This window comes from Oncorhynchus tshawytscha, linkage group LG16 (assembly GCF_018296145.1).
Source record: "Oncorhynchus tshawytscha isolate Ot180627B linkage group LG16, Otsh_v2.0, whole genome shotgun sequence".
Taxonomy (NCBI): Eukaryota; Metazoa; Chordata; class Actinopteri; order Salmoniformes; family Salmonidae; genus Oncorhynchus; species Oncorhynchus tshawytscha.
Genome location: NC_056444.1, coordinates 67220159 through 67240232, shown reverse-complemented (window position 1 = coordinate 67240232; position 20074 = coordinate 67220159). Strand labels below are relative to the sequence as shown.

The 20074-nt window shown below is 49.3% G+C and overlaps 1 protein-coding gene across 1 annotated transcript in view; it reads right to left on the bottom strand.

Moving 5' to 3' along the window:
• LOC112215211 (calmodulin-binding transcription activator 1) overlaps window positions 1-20074 on the bottom strand; it is a 622788-nt gene that overhangs the window by 391340 nt on the left and 211374 nt on the right. Inside the window, exon 4 of the mRNA XM_042299516.1 lies at window positions 9210-9277. Within this exon, the coding sequence (XP_042155450.1) occupies window positions 9210-9277 (68 nt within the window). The remainder of the gene's footprint in view (window positions 1-9209; window positions 9278-20074) is intronic.

Below are 20074 nucleotides of genomic sequence, written 5' to 3'. Positions count from 1 at the left end.
AGGAGAAAGGAGAGGAGAAAGGAGAGGAGAAAGGAGAGGAGAAAGGAGAGGAGATGAGAAAGGAGAGGAGTAAGGAGGAGAAAGGAGAGGAGAGGAGAAAGGAGAGGAGAAAGGAGAGGAGAGGAGAAAGGAGAGGAGAGAGGGCTATCAAGCTGGGACACAGGGGGTGGTAGGTTCAGTGTCATTGTGGGACCCTCAGAGGAGAGGTACTTATTGTTTGATAGTTTCAATATAAGAGAGTGCATGGTGTGTGTGTATGTGTGTGCGTGCGTGTATGTGTGTGTGTGTGTGTGTGCGTTGAAACGGAGGTGGATCGCTGACACAGCCCACTGCTTCATTTGCTGGATTCCAGGAGCCATAACATGTCAGTGTTTGTTCACTCTGACTACTGAAGGGAATAGGGAAGGACTTGAACCATAAAGGCAAACACACAACACACACCACACAACACACACACAAAGGACTGGATCACTCCCTCAGATCCACTTTGTCATTGGCTGCAGTTACCAGAAACCGTTCCTGTGTAATAGTAATGTGTGTCATTTAAAAGGGTACTCTGTAGTTAATGAGTGACCCCTCTACGACACCAAGGTGTCCAACACTTCTCCTCGTTCTTTACTCATACAGCTCTCAGCATAAACTCTGTAGTCTGCATCTGGGTTGCACCTTTTTAAAAACACAGGTATCCATTTGTGATGGACATTCATGTCTGGTCCTTATTGCATGAAGCATAGCATGAGGTTGACTGACACCCCCCAACAGATCGTTATCTAGAGCTAAGGCCTCAGTTGTTCACCCTTTCCCTGGCCTGCTCTGCTACGCTCTGCCCGGCCCTGCTCTCCTCTCCTCTGCTACGCTCTGCCTGGCCCTGCTCTACTCTCCTCTTCTACGCTCTGCCCGGCCCTGCTCTCCTCTCCTCTTCTACGCTCTGCCCGGCCCTGCTCTACTCTCCTCTTCTACGCTCTGCCTGGCCCTGCTCTACTCTCCTCTTCTACGCTGCCCGGCCCTGCTCTACTCTCCTCTTCTACGCTCTGCCTGGCCCTGCTCTACTCTCCTCTTCTACGCTCTGCCTGGCCCTGCTCTAGCCCTCTCCTCTGCTACGCTCTGCCCGGCCCTGCTCTCCTCTCCTCTGCTACGCTCTGCCCCGCCCTGCTCTTCCCAGCCCTGCTTTACTCTCCTCTGCTACACTCTGCCCGGCCCTGCTCTACTCTCCTCTTCTACACTCTGCCTGGCCCTGCTCCACTCTCCTCTTCTACACTCTGCCTGGCCCTGCTCTACTCTCCTCTTCTACACTCTGCCTGGCCCTGCTCCACTCTCCTCTTCTACACTCTGCCTGGCCCTGCTCTACTCTCCTCTTCTACACTCTGCCTGGCCCTGCTCTACTCTCCTCTTCTACACTCTGCCTGGCCCTGCTCTCCTCTCCTCTTCTACACTCTGCCTGGCCCTGCTCTACTCTCCTCTTCTACACTCTGCCCGGCCCTGCTCTACTCTCCTCTTCTACACTCTGCCTGGCCCTGCTCTCCTCTCCTCTTCTACACTCTGCCTGGCCCTGCTCTACTCTCCTCTTCTACACTCTGCCTGGCCCTGCTCTCCTCTCCTCTTCTACACTCTGCCCGGCCCTGCTCTACTCTCCTCTTCTACACTCTGCCTGGCCCTGCTCTCCTCTCCTCTTCTACACTCTGCCTGGCCCTGCTCTACTCTCCTCTTCTACACTCTGCCTGGCCCTGCTCTCCTCTCCTCTTCTACACTCTGCCTGGCCCTGCTCTACTCTCCTCTTCTACACTCTGCCTGGCCCTGCTCTCCTCTCCTCTTCTACACTCTGCCTGGCCCTGCTCTACTCTCCTCTTCTACACTCTGCCTGGCCCTGCTCTACTCTCCTCTTCTACACTCTGCCTGGCCCTGCTCTACTCTCCTCTTCTACACTCTGCCTGGCCCTGCTCTACTCTCCTCTTCTACACTCTGCCTGGCCCTGCTCTACTCTCCTCTTCTACACTCTGCCCGGCCCTGCTCTACTCTCCTCTTCTACACTCTGCCTGGCCCTGCTCTACTCTCCTCTTCTACACTCTGCCTGGCCCTGCTCTACTCTCCTCTTCTACACTCTGCCTGGCCCTGCTCTACTCTCCTCTTCTACACTCTGCCCGGCCCTGCTCTACTCTCCTCTTCTACACTCTGCCTGGCCCTGCTCTATTCTCCTCTTCTACACTCTGCCCGGCCCTGCTCTGCTCTCCTCTTCTACACTCTGCCTGGCCCTGCTCCACTCTCCTCTTCTATGCTCTGCCTGGCCCTGCTCTACTCTCCTCTTCTACACTCTGCCTGGCCCTGCTCTCCTCTCCTCTCCTCTTCTACACTCTGCCTGGCCCTGCTCTACTCTCCTCTTCTATGCTCTGCCTGGCCCTGCTCTACTCTCCTCTTCTACACTCTGCCTGGCCCTGCTCTCTCTCCTCTCCTCTTCTACACTCTGCCTGGCCCTGCTCCACTCTCCTCTTCTACACTCTGCCTGGCCCTGCTCTACTCTCCTCTTCTACACTCTGCCTGGCCCTGCTCTACTCTCCTCTTCTACACTCTGCCTGGCCCTGCTCTACTCTCCTCTTCTACACTCTGCCCGGCCCTGCTCTACTCTCCTCTTCTACACTCTGCCTGGCCCTGCTCTACTCTCCTCTTCTACACTCTGCCTGGCCCTGCTCCACTCTCCTCTTCTACACTCTGCCTGGCCCTGCTCTACTCTCCTCTTCTACGCTCTGCCCGGCCCTGCTCTACTCTCCTCTTCTACACTCTGCCTGGCCCTGCTCCACTCTCCTCTTCTACACTCTGCCTGGCCCTGCTCTACTCTCCTCTTCTACACTCTGCCTGGCCCTGCTCTACTCTCCTCTTCTACACTCTGCCTGGCCCTGCTCTACTCTCCTCTTCTACACTCTGCCCGGCCCTGCTCTCCTCTCCTCTCCTCTTCTACACTCTGCCTGGCCCTGCTCTACTCTCCTCTTCTACACTCTGCCTGGCCCTGCTCTCCTCTCCTCTTCTACACTCTGCCTGGCCCTGCTCCACTCTCCTCTTCTACACTCTGCCTGGCCCTGCTCCACTCTCCTCTTCTACACTCTGCCTGGCCCTGCTCTACTCTCCTCTTCTACACTCTGCCCGGCCCTGCTCTACTCTCCTCTTCTACACTCTGCCCGGCCCTGCTCTCCTCTCCTCTTCTACACTCTGCCCGGCCCTGCTCTGCTCTCCTCTTCTACACTCTGCCTGGCCCTGCTCTACTCTCCTCTTCTACACTCTGCCTGGCCCTGCTCTACTCTCCTCTTCTACACTCTGCCTGGCCCTGCTCTATTCTCCTCTTCTACACTCTGCCCGGCCCTGCTCTACTCTCCTCTTCTACACTCTGCCCGGCCCTGCTCTGCCCTACTCTCATTGTCCTCTCAGCAGCATGCCAGCCTTAACACTTCATGCTTTAGCGATGGCCGCGCTTTAAAAAAAGGTTCACAGAAAAAATGACCATGGCTATCGGTGTGGGATGCAGGGGGTAGAAATCCTAATGGTCAGTTTAAGTCTGTTCCCTCCCTTCAGAGACAGAGGAGAGGTATATGGTAAGAGCGATCTTAAATCACACTCCTGGTCAGGCGTTCATTAAAGCCATAATACCAGGCTCTCTCTCTAATGGAAATGGAAGCCAGCGCAGGCAGCTCTCTCTAGCGTTGGGGTGTAAATTACAGTGTAAGGCCCAGCCTAGTTGGGAAACTTCCCTGGCTCTGACAGGTGCAGTCTGAATTAGCTGTAGTTCTGTTCTAGCAGTCAGTAGGAGAGCGCTGCTATTGATTTTAACCGCTGTTGCACTTCCTATCTGAAAGGGAATGTGTATTACAAGGACTGAGCACATCAATCACTCTGCTTCTCGACTACTCTCCCCTGGCTGGTGCCAGGCCCCTTCTGATTCAGGAAGGATAAACAAACAGAACGGACCCAAAACAAACCAGCACAAACACTGGCTGGAATGAGTAGGTGGCTACACATGTATTATAACATAATATAACCTCTATTGCGCTCCTAATTTGCCTATTCATTGTTGATCCTCCATATTGGCAGTGTGTTGGCTGTGTGATAGCAATGTGTTGGCTGTGTGATAGCAGTGTGTTGGCTGTGTGATAGCAGTGTGTTGGCTGTGTGATAGCAGTGTGTTGGCTGTGTGATAGCAGTGTGTTGGCAGTGTGATAGCAGTGGGTTGGCTGTGTGTTAGCAGTGGGTTGGCAGTGTGATATCAGTGTATTGGCTGTGTGATAGCAGTGTGTTGGCTGTGTGATAGCAGTGTGTTGGCTGTGTGATAGCAGTGTGTTGGCAGTGTGATAGCAGTGTTTTGGCAGTGTGTCATCTTCATGCAGGCCATGTCCTGGGTTATGCGTCATCTTGGTCAAACAGCTGGCGTCAACTCCTTCAGCTCTCCACTCACCCCGGCCTCCCTCTCCCCCAGTCCCCACTCCCTTTAGCATGTTAATGACCTGGCTTCCTGCGTGTCTCAGAGTGGTAACAAACACATGGAGATGTGGAGCAGCTATGCAGTCCTTGCCTTGTTCTCCATGCATGACCTGCTGCTTATCATAGCCTGCTGGTCTCTCTCTCACAGCCTACTGGACTCTCTCTCACAGCCTGCCGGCCTCTCTCTCACAGCCTGCCGGCCTCTCTCTCACAGCCTGCCGGCCTCTCTCTCTCTAAGCCTGCTGGCCTCTCTCTCTCACAGCCTGCCGGCCTCTCTCTCACAGCCTACCGGACTCTCTCTCACAGCCTGCCGGCCTCTCTCTCTCAGGCTGGTGGACTCTCTCTCAGCCTGGTGGACTCTCTCTCAGCCTGCTGGCCTCTCTCTCACAGCCTGCTGGCCTCTCTCTCACAGCCTGCTGGCCTCTCTCTCACAGCCTGGTGGACTCTCTCTCACAGCCTGGAGGACTCTCTCTCACAGCCTGGTGGACTCTCTCTCACAGCCTGGTGGCCTCTCTTCACAGCCTGCTGGCCTCTCTCTCACAGCCTGCTGGCCTCTCTCTCACAGCCTGGTGGACTCTCTCTCACAGCCTGGAGGACTCTCTCTCACAGCCTGGTGGACTCTCTCTCACAGCCTGGTGGCCTCTCTCTCACAGCCTGCTGGCTCTCTCTCTCAGCCTGCTGGCCTCTCTCTCTCAGCCTGCTGGCCTCTCTCTCTCAGCCTGCTGGCCTCTCAGCCTAATGGCCTCTCTCTCACAGCCTGGCTCAGCCTGCTGGCCTCTCTCTCTCAGCCTGGTGGCCTCTCTCTCTCAGCCTACTGGCCTCTCTCTCTCAGCCTGCTGGCCTCTCTCTCTCAGCCTGCTGGACTCTCTCTCTCAGCCTGCTGGCCTCTCTCTCACAGCCTGGTGGAATCTCTCTCAGCCTGCTGGCCTCTCTCTCACAGCCTGCTGGCCTCTCTCTCACAGCCTGCTGGCTCTCTCTCACAGCCTGGTGGACTCTCTCTCACAGTCTACTGGCCTCTCTCTCACAGCCTGCTGGCCTCTCTCTCACATCCTGCTGGCCTCTCTCTCTCAGCCTGCTGGCCTCTCTCTCTCAGCCTGCTGGCCTCTCTCTCTCAGCCTGCTGGCTCTCTCTCTCTCAGCCTGCTGGCCTCTCTCTCTCAGCCTGCTGGCCTCTCTCTCTCAGCCTGCTGGCTCTCTCTCAGCCTGCTGGCCTCTCTCTCTCAGCCTGCTGGCCTCTCTCTATCTCAGCCTGTTGGCCTCTCTCTCTCAGACTGCTGGCCTCTCTCTCTCAGCCAGCTGGCCTCTCTCTCTCAGCCTGGTGGACTCTCTCTCACAGCCTGGTGGACTCTCTCTCAGCCAGCTGGCTTCTCTCTCAGCCAGCTGGCCTCTCTCTCACAGCCTACTGGCCTCTCTCTCACAGTCTACTGGCCTCTCTCTCACAGCCTACTGGCCTCTCTCTCACAGCCTGCTGGCCTCTCTCTCTCAGCCTGCTGGCCTCTCTCTCACAGCCTGGTGGACTCTCTCTCAGCCTACTGGTCTCTCTCTCTCAGCCAGCTGGCCTCAGCCAGCTGGCCTCTCTCTCACAGCCTACTGGCCTCTCTCTCAGCCTGCTGGCCTCTCTCTCTCAGCCTGCTGGCCTCTCTCTCTCAGCCTGCTGGCCTCTCTCTCAGCCTGCTGGCTCTCTCTCTCTCAGCCTGCTGGCCTCTCTCTCTCTCAGCCTGCTGGCCTCTCTCTCTCTCAGCCTGGCTCAGCCTGCCGGCCTCTCTATCTCAGCCTGCTCAGCCTGCCTCTCTCTCTCAGCCTGCTGGCCTCTCTCTCTCTCAGCCTGCTGGCCTCTCTCTCTCTCAGCCTGCTGGCCTCTCTCTCTCAGCCTGCTGGCCTCTCTCTCTCAGCCTGCTGGCCTCTCTCTCTCAGCCTGCTGGCCTCTCTCTATCTCAGCCTGTTGGCCTCTCTCTCTCAGACTGCTGGCTCTCTCTCTCAGCCAGCTGGCCTCTCTCTCTCAGCCTGGTGGACTCTCTCTCACAGCCTGGTGGCCAGCCAGCTGGCTTCTCTCTCAGCCAGCTGGCTCTCTCTCACAGCCTACTGGCCTCTCTCTCACAGTCTACTGGCCTCTCTCTCACAGCCTGCTGGCCTCTCTCTCACAGCCTGCTGGCCTCTCTCTCTCAGCCTGCTGGCCTCTCTCTCACAGCCTGGTGGACTCTCTCTCAGCCTACTGGTCTCTCTCTCTCAGCCAGCTGGCTTCTCTCTCAACCAGCTGGCCTCTCTCTCACAGCCTACTGGCCTCTCTCTCTCAGCCTGCTGGCCTCTCTCTCTCAGCCTGCTGGCCTCTCTCTCTCAGCCTGCTGGCCTCTCTCTCAGCCTGCTGGCCTCTCTCTCTCTCAGCCTGCTGGCCTCTCTCTCTCTCAGCCTGCTGGCCTCTCTCTCTCTCAGCCTGTTGGCCTCTCTCTCTCAGCCTGCCGGCCTCTCTATCTCAGCCTGTTGGCCACTCTCTCTCAGCCTGCCGGCCTCTCTCTCTCAGCCTGTTGGCCTCCCTCTCTAATCCTGCTGTCCTCTCTCTCAGCCTGCTTGCCTCTCTCAGCCTGCTGGACTCTCTCACAGCCCAGTCCACTGACTGAGCATCGTACCTCCTAATGCAGGTCGTCTCTCCTGTCCTCACACAGATACGTGTGCACACACATGCACACACTCTCTGAGGTGGGTGTGATGACAAATGGCACTCCGTCCAGCCCTTAAGCACAGCTCTCCCTTGTACAACCCCTGACCTCTCAGCAAAGTGCTGTAACAGAAAGGTTACAGCCCATCAATCAGACTCCATCAATCACCCTGCTACCCCCTGGTCTGTCACAAAGCTTTACCCTCTCGCTCTCTCTGACGGACAGCTTCAGGAACACAAACACTACACCAGCCCCCGGACTCCGCATCTACAGCCGCAGCCCCTCCACTCCTGCCTGCCTGCCTGCCTGGCCGTATCACCCTCACCCCTACATAAATGCCATAACAGCCATAATATAGCAGCTCCTCTCATCCATGTAAGGTGCAGCTCTGCTCCTGTCCACTCCTCCTAAGTAGGCTCTGTGGCTCTGTCTGGCCCCCGGCCTCCATCTCATCCCTCAGTGCCACATCTACTGCAACATCAGCACCCACACATGGTTCCTGACAGGTCAGGACTGACTCTAGGACTCAGTGGTCTCTAGGACCCAGCAGACTGGTGACAGTCAGTCACAGAGACTCCACCACCATCACCATTATAGTCCAACTGGATGCTGATTGGACAATGTGTGACTCGAGCCTCAAAAGCTTTCCCTGTTATTGTCTATCAGTCCCTTCATTCTCCAGAGTACTGCTCCTGTACTTATGTTAATACCACTGAGTGTTCGTTTTTTCGTTCTAGTTACTGTAAAGTACAGCAAGATAACAGAGCCTGCTGTTTTACATGTTCCTGGAGACAGCCGTTAATAACATTGGGCCTAATGTCAAATATTCCCCCGGTGTCTGACGACAAGGAGGCCTGGTTGGGGGAGTTAATTGTTGGAGAGGGGTGGTGATAAAAAGGCGTAGAGTAGAAGTCAGGGCGCTCTTTGGGCCATCTTCTACAATTACACAGGGAAACGTATTATTAATTGCTACTTTCTTTATGCGGAGCCATTATCAATGTCCCTGGCAGGCAGAGGAGAGGAGAGGAGCAGGAGAGGAACTAGAGGACTGATCTGTGTGTCAGAGGGCCAACAGTACAGTTACACATGGATGAGGACTGTTAATAACACCAGGGATGGAAGGGAGAGGAGGGGGAGGTAAAGGAGGTAAAGGAGGCTGATGATAGAGAAAGGTTATAATACATTTAAACACAGAGTCAACTCCTCATCAGGATGTGTTGTGGTAGATCACAGTGGGTGGTTGGTTGTGTGTGTGTTCTGTGTTCGCTCTACACACAGAAGAGAATGGCAAGGCCCAGCACAGCCTAACACTGCCTGTTACTCAAAGCTAGTCAAATAAAGAGATGTCCACCACTGTTAATGATGTGGATTGATGACATAATTCACGGTCGGAAACTCGGTTTCCAGGATGGGAACTATGGTGGTATAAATAAGAGTAAATAATGTTACCGTGGAAATAACATCAACACTGTTGACATTTAATTCCATGTGTCAGACACAAACAAATACTTTGATAGGACAGGGTAGGTAGGAGTTTTCTTATTTGGCATATGCTACATATCATGGATAAAATCACTGTGGTGCCATCATTTTTCCATTTACAAAAGTTACTTCTTATTGACATTCATATCCATAGTCCTCCCTCCCACATGAAGAACAAGCCCTCAAATCAACCCTACTTCGTTCTATTGGAGATTGTGTGAATGTGCAGACAGATACCAACACATTAGCATCATATTCACAGCGGAGACCAGAGGAGTGCATGTTGTCTTAATTGGCCCGCTAAAAGGCAATAATTAGTCAACATTAATATTCCATCGTCTGGCTCAAATAGCTTCTGAAAGGTGCAAAGTTTTCCAAACTGCCATCAGGCAGCTTGTAATATTAAACATCTATCCAACTCTCAACATGGGGGGGGTGGTTTTCTAATGGGTTCAGTAGGGATTCCTGGTACTCGGCACAAGACACAAATATCTCAAATGAAGAAAATTATACTGTGGAGTGAAGCCTACAGAATAAAAGGCACAGTGTGGCATTTTCTGTGAAGAAATGTTATTTGTGGTTATTTCTTGAAAGACGTCGACATCTCGCTTACCTTGTTTTAGGGGACGTCGTTAGCCATTCCTCATGCTTTTCAAACGTTATCAAGTAAGCTGCGATTTCCTGTGAGAGAGAAGAAGGGAGGGAGGGAGGGAGGGAGGGAGGGAGGGAGGGAGGGAGGGAGGGAGGGAGGGAGGGAGGGAGGGGGGGGGAGGGAGGGAGGGAGGGAGGGAGGGAGGGAGGGAGGGAGGGAGGGAGGGAGGGAGGGAGGGAGGGAGAGAAGGAAAGGCTTCAGTCACCTGGAGCTAGTGTTGCTAATACATTGTGGAGACCACGGTTCATTGACCTTCAGACAGGAGAACACACAGCACAAACACAGAGGGAGCAAAGAGAAGACATGATGCAGGTCCTATGCTTATAAAGGACCAGCCAGGTAAATGGAGATTGGGTAAAGTAGCACACAGTAGACAGACAGAGACAAGAGATGCAACACACAGCAGCAGAGGTCAGATCCTATTTGAGACCATCTTAGTTAAGCAGGTTTTGATCAACCTCTCCTCCGAAGACTTCAAGGTGCTTCTCACACAGATTGACGTCTTCAGCGTTTCACATTCAGAGAGCGGCTTTTCATTTTCCTTGGTTTCGATCCTCCCCCCAATCCGCTTTGATCTGCCCTTGACACCCATCTATGTAGCCATCCACTCTTTAGCCTTGGAATAATCAGCACACACCAATCACACAGTACATTGCCATGTACTGGAACTAGGCTAACTAGTATGTGGATACTATAAAGTCCTCTACATGTGCAGTGAAGGAGATGCTATGAAGTACAGTGAGGAGATGCTACAGCTACTATAGATAGATGTACACTGAACACAAATATAAACACAACATGTAGAGCGTAAAGGTCCCATGTTTCATGAGCTGAAATAAAATATCCCAGAAATGTTCCATATGCACAAAAAGCTTATTTCTCTCAAATTGTGTTCACAAATGTATTTACATTCCTGTTAGTGAGCATTTCTCCTTTGCCAAGATAATCCATCCACCTGACAGGTGTGGCATATCAAAAAGCTGATTAAACAGCATGATCCTTACACAGGTGCACCTTGTGCTGGGGACAATAAAAGGCCACTCTAAAATGTGCAGTTTTGTCACACAACACAATGCCACAGATGTCTCAAGTTTTGGGGGAGCGTGCAGTTGGCATGCTGATTGCAGGAATGTCCACCAGAGCTGTTGCCAGATCATGTAATGTTAATTTCTCTAATAAGCCACCTCCGGTGTTGTTTTAAAGAATTTGGCAGTTCGTCCAACCTGCCTCGCAACCGCAGACCACGAGTAACCATGCCAGCCCAGGACCTCCACATCCAGCTTCTTCACCTGCAGGATCATCTGAGACCAGACACCTGGACAGCTGATGAAACTGTGGGTTTGCACAACCAAAGAATTTCTGCACAAACTGTCAGAAACCATGTAATGGAACCTCATCTCATCTCAGCTCGTCGTCCTCACCAGGGTCTTAATCTGACTGCAGTTCGGCTTCAGTGGGGAAATGCTCACAATTCTCTGGCCACTGGCACGCTGGAGAAGTGTGCTCTTCACGGATGAATCCCACTTTCTACCAGGTAGATGGTAGACAGCGTGTATGCCGTCAGGTTGATGAGTGGTTTGCTGATGTCAACAGTTTGCTGATGTCCGAGTGCCCCATGGTGGCGGTGGGGTTATGGTATGGGCAGACATAAGATACAAACAACAAACACAATTGCATTTTATCAATGGCAATTTGAATGTACAGAGATACCATGACGAGATCCTGAGGCCCATTGTCATGCCATTTTTCCGCCACCATCACCTCATGTTTCACCATGATAATGCACAGCCCCATGTCGCAAGGATCTGCACACAATTCCTGGAAGCTGAAAATGTCCCAGTTCTCCAAAGGCCTCTATACTCACCAGACATGTCACCCATTGAGCATGTTTGGGATGCTCTGGATCGACTTGTAAGACAGTGTATTCCAGTTCCCGCCAAAATCCAGCAACTTCTCACAGCTATTGAAGAGGAGTGGGACAACATTCCACAGGCCACAATCAACAGCCTGATTAACTCTATATGAAGGAGTTGAGTCGTGCTGCATGAGGTGGTCACACCAGATACTGACTGGTTTACTGATCCAAAAAGGTATCTGTGATCAACATATGCATATCTGTATTCCCAGTCATGTGAAATCCATAGATTAGGGCCTAATGAATTGACTTTCCTTATATGAACCGCAACTCAGTCAAATCTTTGAAATTGTTGCATGCTGCGTTTCTATTTTTGTTCAGTGTAGATAATTGAGATACTATAGGGGCTGTCATGTTTTCACTGAACACAGTGGCTCTTGTGTCAGTCAGAGTATAAAGGCATAGCAGGCCAGGCTACCCACCCATTCTCACACCAAACTAATGGGCAGCACTTTGGATGCTGCCAGACAACCTCATGATTACCAGTGACAGCCAGCAATTCATCCCTCAGCCAGAGCATTTGTCAGCTACTCAGACAGAGAGACAGACAGACAGACAGACACCTAGATGAGGAGGCATGGAGGAGAGACCTGGTGTCATCTCCTACAATAATATCATCTTTCGATATCTAGGGATGTGTGTGTGTGTGTCTCTGTGTGGTGTGTGTTCACGTTGGTGTGTGAACAAAACGTTTTGTGTATATGGGCTATGTTTACACAATATGTCCCTTCATGTGTGCTGCTACTTGTCCTGTCCACACGGGGAAATAACGTCAACAATAACGGGAGAAGCAACAACGGAAATCGCAGCAACGAGATAATATCAGCTGAATAAATCCCCATTCACATACAGAATAATCCCATAGTGTCGGAGAGAGTACACACGCACACGCACAAACACACACATCCCTCGCATAAACACCCACCCACACACACACACACACACACACACACACACACACACACACACACACACACACACACACACACACACACACACACACACACACACTATGCCCAGTGTGATGAACATCTATGGCTAGGAGCTCAGAAGCAGCCTCCCCCTGGTCCTGTGTCATGATGAGAGTGTCCTGGCAGTGACCAGCACCACCAGAGCCTAATCCTGGCTGAGCCTGCCCAAGGGGCTGCTGGGGGAACCAGGGTGAGGAAGGAGCCAAGGTGAGGAGGGATCTCAGGCTGGCAGGGGTCCCGCTGGGGAGCGAGGGAGCATGACATGGCTTCCAGGTGCAGGCTGGGAGATAATAAAGCGTCTATTAACTTCTTGTCTCCCTGCCATAATGACCAGAGGGGAGGAAGCCATGGCCACAGCATGACAAGGTGGGGGCTAGAGCTGTTGTCTCTTCACTCCAGCAAGTAGTTTAGGATTGAATTAGGAAAAGGGTACAATAACATGAAGAGAAATTTCAACCTACAGTGGTGTAAAGCTTTTTGGAGTTACTGAGCTAAATATGGACATTCAGGCCCCTGAGACTAGAAGCATATGGAGCACAAGGAGAACAGAGAGGATGGTCCTTTTACTGTGCCAACCAAAACTACACTGTTGTGGCTAAGTAAATACAGTATCTGAGTGGAATATTCACATGATGGTAACAAGCATCTGTCTCCTCAGCTAAGATATAGGAGAAACACTACAGTGCAGGGATGGACACAACTAGACCTATGTTTTGTGCAGCACCATCAACAACAAGAAATATACTTTCCTGCACATATTACGAAATACATTTGAATAAAAGGGTGACTACTACATTCATTTCCTCCATCCCTCCTAAAAGAGGCAGATGCTGTTGGGAGGAGTGTTCATTTCGGGAGGAATAAATAGCTGGTGTAACCTCTTCCGGTGGCCTCAGCCCTCTACATCACTCTCGTCTGAGCAGTCCGCCGGCCAGGCCGGGCAGCTGGAGATGAACTAGCGGGGCCAGTCGGTCCGGTAAATAAAAGAGGAGTGGATGGAGGCTCTCTCCCTCTCTGAACAGATGCCAGGGATTACTTCAAGCCCCTGATCAACCATAAAGGTGCAATAATCTTATGGCGAGAAAACAAACAAAAACAGACGTGCGGCCGTTAAACAGCTGCAAAGAGACAAAGTTTGTTTGGGCGGCATAATGAGAGGCTAGTGCTGCTTTCAGGTTGACTACACACGCTTCGTAGGCAAAACAGAGCAGAGTGAGGCGGAGAGGAGAGCGGAGGACAAGGCAAGCTGATGGTGCATCAAATTCAAGCCAGCAGCCGTCAACGAGCTCTGGACTGTATCGGCTGACCTTACTGCCTCTGGCCTGCATTCCATCACAAAGGGGAAATATCCACACACCAGTACACTACATCTTACCCTGTGTGACTCACAGGTCAAACCTAGTACACTACATCTCACCCTGTGTGACTCACAGGTCAAACCTAGTACACTACATCTCACCCTGTGTGACTCACAGGTCAAACCTAGTACACTACATCTCACCCTGTGTGACTCACAGGTCAAACCTAGTACACCACACTTCACCCTGTGTGACTCACAGGTCAAACCTAGTACACTACATCTCACCCTGTGTGACTCACAGGTCAAACCTAGTACACTACATCTCACCCTGTGTGACTCACAGGTCAAACCTAGTACACTACATCTCACCCTGTGTGACTCACAGGTCAAACCTAGTACACTACATCTCACCCTGTGTGACTCACAGGTCAAACCTAGTACACTACATCTCACCCTGTGTGACTCACAGGTCAAACCTAGTACACTACATCTCACCCTGTGTGACTCACAGGTCAAACCTAGTACACTACATCTCACCCTGTGTGACTCACAGGTCAAACCTAGTACACTACATCTCACCCTGTGTGACTCACAGGTCAAACCTAGTACACTACATCTCACCCTGTGTGACTCACAGGTCAAACCTAGTACACTACATCTCACCCTGTGTGACTCACAGGTCAAACCTAGTACACTACATCTCACCCTGTGTGACTCACAGGTGAAACCCAGCAGGGCGCATTTGTTCACTCATCTCTACTTCAACGTTCAACTGACTGAAATATACAGCAATAGTATGTCCATGTGTTACTACGTCTAGCTGTTTGTCTAGCTCCCTCGCAGCAGAACAGGGTAAACAGCACCAATCAACAGCCTAGCTGTAGAAAGGAGAATATGATCCGTAGCTAGTCTCTGTAATTGACACAGGGAATGAATGCAAAGAGCCCTTTCATTTAGAGGAGTAAACAACATACCGCTGTTTGCTGCTGTAGCCCAGCCATCTCATTTGTTTCTTTTGTCTCTCTCCAAAGCTGTGACACGTACGTGTACGGAGAGCACAGACAGTATGCTAGCTACATGACAGAGTCCTATACCAGTTAATGGGAGATGTTAGAGACCTTGAAAGGGTTTGTTTGTGCATCCTCTTCTCCATAAGCCTGTTACAATCAGAGAGGCTGATTACTGTGACCTGTCTCTGGTTGACATATGATTAACTTAACACTTCACAGGGTATCATTCCTTTCCTTCTCTACATCACCCAGCTAGCTCTGTTCTGTTCTGTCTGTCCCGTCTCCCTCCTAGCAGCCACAAAGTCACCGTCTCATCAGTGTGTCGTGCTTTTCTAAACGTTGAGGTGAAAGCCTCCAAACGAGATTGACTCTGAGACGTCTGGCTCTGCCATTCAATGCCTCCCTCTTTTCAAATGATATTTTCACACTGCGGAAGTAACAACGTTTTCTCCAGAGAAAATCACACTTTGAAATGTCTACCTATTTGAAATGAGAGATGACACTAACATATTCACCTTATTTCATTTGCTGGCACCCAGACGAGAGAGAGAGGGAAGTGGGTAGATGGCAGACCCATGGAAAATAAACACCATTTGACCCGGTCTTTGTCTTAAAATCCACTGTATTGACTGTCTGGGTAGCGAGGGCAGTTCCTTTGTGAAGCTGATCAGACAGACCGCATCACTTCATTAAGTCAGTTAGTTAAAGACTGGTTAGCTGTTTGATGGGGCTCTTTGTGAGACTGGTAGTAACACGGTCCCTGGGTGACTTAGGGGCTTGGCTAGCTACACGCCTGGCTGGCCGCCTGGCTGTTTGTTGCTGTTCAGTTCCTCTGGCTAGGGTAGCTTTGATTTATGTATGAAGAGAGGCATTGAGAGGATCAACGCTCCCCCATTTGGAATGACAGACCTGATCACTTGAAACAACTCTTGCTGTTTCATTAAAAGGGACAGATAGGAGTCTTTTGGCATTATCTCAGGGCGGATCAGACACCTGTCTCTAAACACCATCCATAATGGCTCTCTCTCCCAAGGTGCCACAGCACATTTGATCTGACAAGGGGGTCTCGTGTCTCTGAGGCACTCACCCCTACCATTTGAATACAAAGGTTTGTCTCACTGTGTGATGGTTTAATATCATTTTTTTTTTAACAACCTCGAATAAAAACAACTTTGAACAGCAGACATGTGGGTTTATACCCTGATAGTATGACCCTTAGTTTAATAATGCAATATGTCTATGAAAACCTGAGGTCAAACAGTTATTCGTCCTCTTTTACCCATTACTTGTCTTTTCCAGTCATATAGGCCTATAGTATAATGGCACTAATGAAAAGCTATTTCAATCTGACTTATAAAAACAATGTTCTACAGTGTATTGATTACCAGCCTCAGTTAATGTTACTGGAGAATTATCACAGTGCATAAGGCGGGTTAGGATAGGGTATATAGTAATATAGTGCCTCTGGCCATTCTTTAGTTGAGGACTGGTGAATGACGGAATGTATCCTGCCTGACGATGCTTCTGTCTTTGACCTTGGCCTGCACTTGAAAGCAGGAAGCTTCATGAGAGGAAAGGGGTGGGGGGTGAGGACAGATATGGTGAGTGGAGCCTCCCTGACGACCCAGATCCACAGGAACCCAGACTCTGTGTGGAGAGCCAGGTCATCTGATATTTCCTCCAGGGCAACCCATGAAATCAAGCTGGCTAGGGCCAGGCACAAATGGATTAGAGGAGGGAGGGGAGGAGGAAAAACAGAGAGAGAGAGAGAGAGAGAGAGAGAGAGAGAGAGGTGGGGGAGTGTGGAGAGCTGCTCCAGTATCAAGGGATCCCGGAAGACAAATTCAAATGCAATTAGACACAGGAGAGATGGAGTCAGGGACATGTAGGGAGCGAGAGAGAAAGGGGGAGTGAAAGAAGAGAGCGAAAGAGAAAAAAGAGGGAATAAACAAAAAAAGAGTGAGAGGAATAAAGCATGAGTATGACAAAGACAAATGTGTGAAAAGCAGCAGGAGTAAAGGTCTGGTGATTAAAAAGTGGACATCCCTTCAATCCTGCAGAGTGCAGCCTCCACGGTGAATCATTTTGGGTCTTTTTTGCTCATGAATTCATAATGTACTCGCAACAATATTTCAAACACAGAACCATCAATATGATCTCATGTGGCCATATAACTGATCAAAGGTGGATCATTGTTTCTAGAGGGAAGAACTATGGAAATGTATCATATTATTCAGAGTTGGAAAAAGGTGTAGTAGACATGGAATAAAACAGTGTTTCCCCTATATTCATCCGTTGTTAAATCGTTGCCGCTACTCCAAAAAATATGATTTAGCTTTTTGGGATGGTAAAACTTTAAAAAAAAACTTAAATGACTAAAACCAGATATAAAGTATGTAGAAAATATAATGAAGCAATATACACTTAATCATTCCATGTCACTTGTTAAATCCACTTGAATCAGTATAGATGAAGGGGAGGAGTCAGGTTAAATCCACTTGAATCAGTATAGATGAAGGGGAGGAGACAGGTTAAAGAATGATTGTTAAGCCTTCAAACAGCTGAGACATGGACGGTGTATGTGTACCATCCAGAGGGTGAATGGGCAAGACAAAATATTTAAGTGCCTTTGAACGGGTATGTAGGTGCCAGGCGCACCGGTTTGAGTGTGTCAAGAACTGCAACGCTGCTGGGTTTTTAACGCTCAACAGTTTCCCTTGTGTATCAAGAATGGTCCACCACCCAAAGGACATCCAGTCAACTAGACACAACTGTGAGAAGCATTGGAGTTAACATAGGCCATCATCCTTGTGGAACGCTTTCGACACCTTGTAAAGTCCATGCCACAACGAAATAATAAGGGTGCAACTCAATATTAGGAAGGTGTTCCTAATGTTTTGTACATTCAGTGTAGTTTTTAAATATAATCTTTGTGATCTACCACATCACCAAAATAAAAACTAGATAGGGAGAATTTTAAATTCCCCAAATGTCATGGCAGGGCCCCCACTTATTTTGTTTTATACCACAGCTTTGTTAGATATTCGTTTCGGATTGGCTAGAAGGACATTCTAGAATGGGCATTAAAACCAGATAACGGGACAGTTGGAAGATATCGGGACAACATGAAATAATGACGCGATATGCGCCTACACATGCAGACTATACTTGCTACAAAGTTACAGAAAGCTAAACCAACAACCACACAAACCTTCATTTGATACATTGTAAACCCAAGTACAACGAAGAAAAACGTAGATAGCTAGCAATTGATTTGGTTTTGAAGAGACATATTTATTTGGAGCTTCTGATGATCTAACATGGTGAGTGATTAACATGAATTTATCCCGTCTCTAAGCGGCGCTATGCCGTCAAATCCTTCTGATGATCTAACATGGTGAGTGATGAACATGAATTTATCCCGTCTCTAAGCGGCGCTATGCCGTCAAATCCTTCTGATGATCTAACATGGTGAGTGATGAACATGAATTTATCCCGTCTCTAAACGGCGCTATGCCGTCAAATCCTTCTGATGATCTAACATGGTGAGTGATGAACATGAATTTATCCCGTCTCTAAGCGGCGCTATGCCGTCAAATCCTTCTGATGATCTAACATGGTGAGTGATGAACATGAATTTATCCCGTCTCTAAACGGCGCTATGCAGTCAAATCCTCCCACATTACATTTCTACTATAACCAGCTGTTTTTTATTTTTGAATTCAGTTGTCATATTGACAGGTTTGCTAGCAACAAACTATTTATCTTGCTTCTTGCCTAGTTTTGATATGCAATGTGATCTTCTCGTAATGAACAGTGTCGACGAGTGTCCTGATGAGTAGGCACTATGCCAGGCAAAATTGGGCATAATCAGCTCATTAGTATGGATGTATCTACATGAATGTCAATAGAAAACAGCTTAAACAAATGCAAATGCAGCTACGTTGCTGTTATTCTGGCTTCAGAAGTCATAACTGTGGAAGCCGTAGCTGGCTAGCTAGCAAGCAAGGGATAATTTTGCCAGTGAGCATGGCAACGGGATATATAGAATGAACTGGGTCATGTCCTTAAATACAGGGGTGGCAGGGTAGCCTAGTGGTTAGAGCGTTGGACTAGTAGAAGGTTGCAAGTTCAAATCCCCGAGCTGACAAGGTACAAATCTGTCGTTCTGCCCCTGAACAGGCATGTTAACCCACTGTTCCTAGGCCGTCATTGAAAATAAGAATTTGTTCTTAACTGACTTGCCTAGTTAAATAAAGGTTCAATAAAAATAAAACAGAACTAATCGAATGACTGGGTCGCGTCTTTAGCAACCAGAACATGAAAAAGTATGAATTTGCTTATTAAAAATGAAAACATGAAGATTTTTTTTATTTCTACCGGTAAATGTGTGCTTAAGTATTGTTTACTTTGGCAACTGTGGTATAAGCGGGATAAATTTCTTCGTTCTGTGCATTAACTTACCTTGGAAAGATGAACTTTGTCGTCCATCATTTCCAAGCTAACGTACAGAAAGTTGGCGTTTATCCCTTACATAATGTTTTAGTCAAATCAAATCAAATCAAATTTTATTTGTCACATACACATGGTTAGCAGATGTTAATGCGAGTGTAGCGAAATGCTTGTGCTTCTAGTTCCGACAATGCAGTAATAACCAACAAGTAATCTAACTAACCATTCCAAAACTACTGTCTTATACACAGTGTAAGGGGATAAAGAATATGTACATAAGGATATATGAATGAGTGATGGTACAGAGCAGCATAGGCAAGATACAGTAGATGGTATCGAGTACAGTATATACATATGAGATGAGTATGTAAACAAAGTGGCATAGTTAAAGTGGCTAGTGATACATGTATTACATAAGGATGCAGTCGATGATATAGAGTACAGTATATACGTATGCATATGAGATGAATAATGTAGGGTAAGTAACATTATATAAGGTAGCATTGTTTAAAGTGGCTAGTGATATATTTACATCATTTCCCATCAATTCCCATTATTAAAGTGGCTGGAGTTGAGTCAGTGTCAGTGTCAGTGTGTTGGCAGCAGCCACTCAATGTTAGTGGTGGCTGTTTAACAGTCTGATGGCCTTGAGATAGAAGCTGTTTTTCAGTCTCTCGGTCCCAGCTTTGATGCACCTGTACTGACCTCGCCTTCTGGATGATAGCGGGGTGAACAGGCAGTGGCTCGGGTGGTTGATGTCCTTGATGATCTTTATGGCCTTCCTGTAACATCGGGTGGTGTAGGTGTCCTGGAGGGCAGGTAGATTGCCCCCGGTGATGCATTGTGCAGACCTCACTACCCTCTGGAGAGCCTTACGGTTGAGGACGGAGCAGTTGCCGTACCAGGCGGTGATACAGCCCGCCAGGATGCTCTCGATTGTGCATCTGTAGAAGTTTGTGTGTGCTTTTGGTGACAAGCCAAATTTCTTCAGCCTCCTGAGGTTGAAGAGGCGCTGCTGCGCCTTCTTCACGATGCTGTCTGTGTGAGTGGACCAATTCAGTTTGTCTGTGATGTGTATGCCGAGGAACTTAAAACTTGCTACCCTCTCCACTACTGTTCCATCGATGTGGATATGGGGGTGTTCCCTCTGCTTTTTCCTGAAGTCCACAATCATCTCC